The following is a 7,357-nucleotide window of genomic DNA, read 5'->3' as shown; positions in this document are numbered from 1 at the left end:
CCTTGAGTGGGAGTCCACACTGCCGATGCAGTGCAGGCACACCCTTGGAGACAGCTAGCAGCCATAAGACTCTCTTATATTTCTGTCCAATAATCTTAGCCTGGATAAAGATTCAGATAGAATAATTGATACCCATCCCTATAAAGATATTTGTATTCAAGTGTTCCAAATTTCGCATCTATGAAAGTGAAAACAATTGATCCAGGCTTGGTGGTGCACACTTGTAATCCCCAGAATTGAGACATTGGTCACTGTGAGTTTGAGCCCAGCCTGGGCGACATAAGGGGACCTTGTCTCATGAGAAAGAGTAAAAACTTGAAACAATTTAGTTGTCTGCCTTTCAAATAACGGTATATTGAGCTCTGTTTAATAGTCACAGCCATTTAAACAACAAAGCTTGAGTCTACAAATCCACTCAGAGCGCCTACTATGTGCCAGACAGAGTGAGTCCATGTACTAAGGATATCACAAAGGGCAAAAATAGAAAACAGCGCCACTCTGTTCAAACCTAATTCTAATGGCAGACATAGAAAAATATATTGTCAGGAAAATGGTAATTTGGGGGCTAGAAAGATGGTTCCGTGGTTAAGAACTTTTGATGCTCTTCCAGAATCCTGAATTTTTGGTTCCCTCGGGTAACCCACAACTGTCTGTAATTTCAGTTCCAGGAGATCAGATGCCCTCTTCTGGCCTCTGTAGGCAGGCAGGCAGACAGGCACATACATGCTTGCGTGTGCACACACACATGCACACACACACACATGCACACACACATGCACATATACAATGCAAATTTACAACAAAATACATAGACGTTATACTGCTATAAAATGTATATGCAACAGACTGGCATGATAGAAAGCAGTTTTGTTTAATGTTTGAATATTTCTGTTTAAATAACACAAATTAGTAATTGATTCTGAATTCAAATTTTTGAGATGCTAAAAATATCTTTTCCTAGCTGAAAACATGAAATAACTCATTTCAGCAATTCATTATTGAGGATTACAATTTTATCAAAATATTCTAATATTCTGATAGCTGTCTCTTGTCTAATGGAAAACTTAAGTCAAGTTACAGGTCCTTAATAATACACTGTAATGTGTGCTTTTTAAGGAGAAAGAAAAGAGACTTGGTTTTGTGTGCCTGGATTCATCGAAGCAAGTGTAGCTACTCAGTCATCCTTGAGGGCACAGTGAGGGCTCCACAGTCACCGCTGCTCAGGCAGAGCTGGATTGTCAGTGTGGGAAGAACCTGCAGTCCAATAAGGCAGGAGTCTGTGTCTGCACTTGGTCTAAATGAATCCATGTTTAAAACAAAATTAGCATATTGCTAAAAAATAAACAAATCAAATGTTTTGCGGTATATTCTTTTCTTGCATTTCAGGTCCTTGCAGGAGCCAATGGGCTTTGAGGCACATCCATTGGTAGAGTACTTGGTTCAGCCATTGCTAGGTGAGGCTGGCATTTAAACATGGCAAACATGGCCTTCCGAAACCTGCCATAAGCAAATGAGAAAATGTGTTATTCTACAATGACATGAACCTTTTAAGGAATTTTCAGTTAAGTCTGAAGACCCACTACTGTCAATGGGTATCTCTAAATACATCACTGCACCCACCTTCGACATCTCCAATAGAGACCCTTATAAATCTACAGGACAGACAGATAAAGACCAGTTTGGCATCACTGATGATGAACGTAGAGGACATCTGATAAACTCCATACTGTGTATGTTTAATGACACATCAGTTACCAAGTGCACTAAGTTCCTTGTTTGAATTAAAGATTCATTTTCACAGGTCTTCTGTGCAAAGGCCAGTTGGATTTGAGGGGGCTTGAGAATGGCTTCCAAGAGAACTTGCAGCAGATTCTGACCTTGTGAAATGGCTTTCAGTCTCTTTGTCTGCTCTACTTCATTTTAAGGTCTGTGTGTACCTTCATATATCTACAGCTAAAGGTGTTTTCTCCAACCCATGCATTTCCCACATTTACACATTTAAACAGCACAGTGGTGACATTCTGTGACTTGCCAAGCTTCTCCATCCAACAGAAATAGAAAATGAAATCATCTGACCTTCACCCAGGAAGTCTGTGAAGGGACAAGAACTTCTCTACTGCACTCCTGGGGAATATCCAAGTGTACTACCCTCTGAGAGCCCATGGCTGCCTTCTCTACTCTTTTCTCTAGAAAACACTTTTCCATATAGCTGGGTGGGATAACCACTCACACCCAGTGGATCAATGACCAACCAGGAACTTTCCTACCACATGATCATTTGAGATGAAGCTTGTCTTTAGATGCTGAGCTGGTAGAATTTGAGTCTGGGTTGCCCAAAGACATTTCTGCCACTGTGTGGGAAGAGTCTGTCACGAGAGTAGAGCTCTCAATATATAAGGTCTTGATAGTTTTGCCAGTTACATAGGCCAAGTAACCTTAAACTGGCTTGCTGTGCTGCCTGGTTTGATGTCAACTTGACACAGGCTAGAGTCATTGGGGAAGACAGAACCTCAGTTGAGAAAATGCCCCTGTCAGATTGAGCAGCGGACAAGCCTGGAATGCCTTGTTTTGATTGACCGCTGATGTAAGAGAGCCCAGCTAGCCATGGGCAGTGTCATCCCTGAGCAGGTGGTTCTGGGTGCTAGAAGAACGAAGGCTGAGGAAGCCTGTAAGCAGCCCTCCTCCATGGTCTGCACATCAGCTCCTAACTCCAGATTTCTGCCCTGCATCCTGTCCTGACCTCCTTGACGATGAACTATAGAACTGTAAGCTGAGATAAACTCTTTCCTACGCAAGCTGCTTTGGATCCTGGTGTTTCATCATACCATTATAGACCCTAAGTAAGACGGTTGTCACAGGTTTCTGTCACTCACCTCTAAAAGTCTTAAAACACTAGCCACTGCTATTAACATTGCCTTGTCATTTTAGTCAGAAGCATGAAAAACACTACTCACTTCTTATTCGCAGCCACATAAACACAGGGGTTGTAGAACGTAGAGGATTTTGCAAACAGTGGAGCTATGATGGCCATGGAAGGAGGAATCTTTTTCGGGTTTCCAAAACAAGCCCATAAGCACACGATGGAATAAGGGGACCAGGCCAGCAGAAACATCAGTATCATTATCACAGACATCTGCAACAAGAGACGATCACCAAGACTAGCATCTCAAATGTTGGCATGGTTAAGACATATACAGGAACAGGAGAATCTAGGTTAGAATTTTGTTGGTAACACAAAAGAAGCTGGGGCTTTGCCTTCGCTGTTCTTTATTCTCTGAAGACACCTATGATAGCAAGAGCTTTGCCAATGGCCGCGCTGAGCAATATGTGACGTTGTGTCTCATAGTGTTACACACTTGTAAAGAGTACCCTTTCATTTGGTGTCCTGGGAAGAGCACACCGTGGTGGCTTCAAGCACAGGTCCATGCAAACCTTCTCCAACAAACTTCTAGTTTTACTGACAACTGCCCCGTCCCCAGCATTATTTGCTAATCTTGACCAAAAGAACTTTCTAAACTCAACTTGGAAACACTGTCCTATATTAAGATCGGTGGATTCTAACACTAGCCATCAAACTGAGAGCTTTGCATATAGGTAGATAATGTGAAGAGAAGCCCTGTGAGCCTTGTTTACATGATGAAGGGAAGGCCTCTGGTTACAGAGCAGCCTGACAGAGGAAATCAAGGCTATAAGGAGAAGACATAATGAACCACAGGTTGGGGACGTTTGAACCAAAGGGAGACAACCAGCCTTGTAGTCTAACCAATACTGCTAGCATACTGCAGACGAGAAGAGAGAAAGGCAGAGGGAAAGGTGTGGGACTGGTCAGGCCCAGGCTTGACAGAGATCCTTACAGTCTGTGTAGCAGGAAGTCCAGGGATCATAGCACACAGACACCAGAGGAATACAGAGTCACAGCATTCAGCAACATGGGGACAAACAGCAGCAGAAAGAGCAGGAGAGGCCATGGCACCCTCCAGCTTTGTATATTTAATGCTGTGTTACCAAATACACTTCAAGGATTTGATCTCTCACCTTAGTTACATCTGCCTGGTCTGCCCAGTCTCTGTTGAGGTGTGCAGTGCAGTTCCTAGCAGCGTAAAGTCTCATGGACCGACCGACGTGGTAGTAACAGTAAGACATCACTGTCAAGGGCACAATGAAGTTCACCACAATAACCATCACGGTATAAGACACAAAGGAGCTGGAAATAAGGAAAAACCATCGTGATGATTCACTTAATGCCCTAAATGAGGGAAAGGGGAAGAGAAAATAATCGCTAGCGATAGTAACAGCCGTTCTACTGCTGAAGGGTTTAGGAAGAAAGTTTGGCTTATAGTTCATGGTTCACTTAGACCAGTAAACTATGGCGTATGGGCTGGTTCCTGCCACCCAACTATCTTTATAAATAATGTTTCATTAAAACACAGCCATGAACATTCATCTACATATGGCTGACGGCTGCCGTCACAGGATGATGGCAAGAGCTGAGCTGGAGCCTGAAGTTTGACTCTTTACAGAAATGTATTTTAGAGGATTTTTAAAAGTCATCTTTCGTTTCCTTTAGTGAACTAAGGGATCCTCATTTCTGTGGCAAACCTAGAGGAGCACTGTCAACTCACAGCAAATCCTTACAGGGACTCTTAGAATGTGCTTGAATGCCAGGCCATCTGGAAAAGGCCGTACAGGGGTGGCCTAGGTTTTGGTTAGAACTGCCTATTCTCTGACTTCACTAACCCTCTTCCCACTTGTGATGACAGCTCTGAGATGGATAAAGAGTGGAAGACTGTCCCCACTGCTGCCATAAGAGAGGAGAGGAAGGAACGAAAGGTCAAAGAAAGGAGACAAAGGGAACCATATGATCTTGACTTGCAAACAAGCATAAGCCATTCTTTAGTCTGTCTCCCACTTAGATCAACCATCACTACCCAGGAAGCCTTGGGCGCAGTCTATCCTCTATACAAGGAACACTTGAATGAGCAGAAGGCTCAGAGGTGTCTACCTCAGGAGCACTTGAGTATAAAACGTAAACAAATCTCTTACGTATCATTTTTCCTCCAGTTTATGGTACATGTAGCCCCAGTAGGATCCGGGGCATAACTAGCCCACCCTACGATGGGCATCAAAGCCCAAAATAGCCCATTGATCCAGGCGCCCAGGATCATGCTGAGGTAAGTGTTGGTGGTCATTGTTCTTCCTGTTGTGAAGGAAGCACATGAAGCGTTAGTGTTGTCCACAGTGATAGGACTCACTGGTTTCACTAACAACTCAGCACAAGTACTTTGGAGCACACAAAGCCTGTCAATGAGGTTTCACACTCTGACAAAAATGGTGACCTAACATCTGTGTGGTAAAGTGTACAGGACAGGCAGGAGCAAAAGCTTTGCCTGGTGAGGAAAGTGACATATCCACAAGTCCCAAAGAGTGAAATCGCCTGGCCAGTACCCAAAAGTGACAGTGACCCTGGATGAAGCTGGAAAGGCAAACAGGGCCAATCCTGAGCGGCCTCGATGGATCACCTAATGTAGTCTGGATTGTATTAAGTATTGTAGGAAGCCATCAAAACTTTTGAATAAGGATTTCTAGAGAAATAAGACAGGGCCTGATTACAAACCTTTACATCTATATTTTAGAACAAGCACGTGTCGAGTGACTGTTACATAATGAATGATGTCATTGAGAAAGATGAGAAATACCATTACCTCCATCAGGCCAGCTGATGGTCAGGTACCGGTCCACAGCTACAACTGTGAGTAAGCCAATGCTCACCATTCCAAAAAAGATGTTCAGTCCTGCATAGATCTGAAACTCAAAATCAGAAACAGTTCACCCTTCCAGAACATTCCCACGTTACAGTTACATTGTCTATTGTGTATACATGGTGTGTGTGTGTGTACATGTGTGTACATGTGCATGCCATGCACATATGTGGAGGGCAGAGGACAGTTTCTTGGGAGTTGGTTCTCTCCTAGGAGTGTGGGTTACAGAGCATGAACTTGGGTTATCTGGCTTGCATTTTTACCCACTGAGTCTTCTTGCCTGCCCTAATCATTTGTAGTTTTGCCACATTGTTAGAATACATTTGAAACATATTAAATGTTCATGTAGTGGAACAGTAGAACAAAGGTTATCGGCAGGACCAATCACTCTTGGACTGCATTTGAGGCTTGCACAGGAGAGAACTCACGCATGATATCATAAACCTTGTCAGGAGGGAAGAACCTCCACTGTGGTCTTCCTAAATGGGCATGCTGTTAGTCTGCCTTCTAAACATCATTTATACATACAGACCAGTGCTATCCTACACCCTTGGCAAGAGAAGCTTCTCTCTGCTTCTAGCCAGCAGCTAATGCTGGTCAAGGTGCTGAGAATAAGTTGTTGAGAATAACTGGGTCCTCAGCCTTAAATGGGACATTTTTATCCATCCCTCCCCCAGAACTGGCTCAGAGAACATCACAATAGAGGGGACAGAGAGAACGTAAGAACTAGAGGCTGTGGGAAACTGCTATGCAATGCTGTCTTCTGGATGCGATGTGACCATTGCACTCACAAACTCGGTGTGGCTATGGTAACCTGCACAAGAACCAACCAGCATTATTTAACACTCCAATAGTGTTGGGAGCAGCCCTGCTTATACGCTGAAGGCCTAAAATCAGCAATAGGCCTGACATACATGCCTGCTTGCACCAAGTCTTGGGTCTCTGTGGAAAAACACTGAAACAGATAGCTGGGAGTTATTGTAAACAGACAGCTTTGGTGGAAGGCTGCCAAGGCTGGCTCATAGACCTTGTAGGTGGGTAACCTTGGTGGATAGTACCAACTTAGATAAAGATAAGTGAATCATAGGCAGAGTCATAGGGGTCTGTCCCCTGAACCTTCACCCAGCTGACACCGTTCTGGAAGAGATCTGTGCTCCCCCTGAACACCTACACTCCTGCGTCATCCCCTTCCCCACATCCTGCCTTTTTGTGTATATAACCTGTGTGTGCAAAAGTAAAAATTACGATCTGATCAGATTATAGACAGGTCGTCTTTTCCTCTCTTTCAGGTGACCTCCCCGGATTCCTGTTTCATGTCCTGCTGGTCAGGACACAATAGGCTACACTAATTTCATTCAGTGGGTTATGGAGTGTGTGTTATATTCACAAAATAGAATATTGCACAGCTGTATAATAATGAGACAGTCACCTCCATCAACATGGATAACCCTGAAACCATAATATCTAAAAACAAAAGAAAGTTTTACACCAGACATACACATGTTTCTAACTTCCTTCATTTTTAGGTATATGTGTGTGTGACGTTCTTTCAGATAGATAGATAGATAGATAGATAGATAGATAGATAGATAGATAGA

The 7,357-nt window shown here is 43.5% G+C and overlaps 1 protein-coding gene across 1 annotated transcript in view; it reads right to left on the bottom strand.

Annotated features, from left to right (window-relative positions):
* Positions 1-998: 998 nt before the first annotated feature.
* Rrh (retinal pigment epithelium-derived rhodopsin homolog) overlaps positions 999-7,357 on the bottom strand; it is a 13,277-nt gene continuing 6,918 nt past the window's right edge. Inside the window, exons 3-7 of the mRNA XM_028760506.1 lie at positions 5,703-5,802; positions 5,044-5,197; positions 4,036-4,204; positions 2,955-3,133; positions 999-1,497 (exon numbers count right to left, since the gene is read on the bottom strand). Coding sequence (XP_028616339.1) covers positions 1,383-1,497; positions 2,955-3,133; positions 4,036-4,204; positions 5,044-5,197; positions 5,703-5,802 — 717 coding nt within the window. The 3' untranslated portion in view covers positions 999-1,382. The remainder of the gene's footprint in view (positions 1,498-2,954; positions 3,134-4,035; positions 4,205-5,043; positions 5,198-5,702; positions 5,803-7,357) is intronic.

This window comes from Grammomys surdaster, unplaced genomic scaffold (genome assembly GCF_004785775.1).
Source record: "Grammomys surdaster isolate TR1022 unplaced genomic scaffold, NIH_TR_1.0 126531, whole genome shotgun sequence".
NCBI lineage: Eukaryota > Metazoa > Chordata > Mammalia > Rodentia > Muridae > Grammomys > Grammomys surdaster.
The sequence above is the reverse complement of the archived record's forward strand: the minus strand, read 5'-3'. Positions and strand labels throughout refer to the sequence as shown.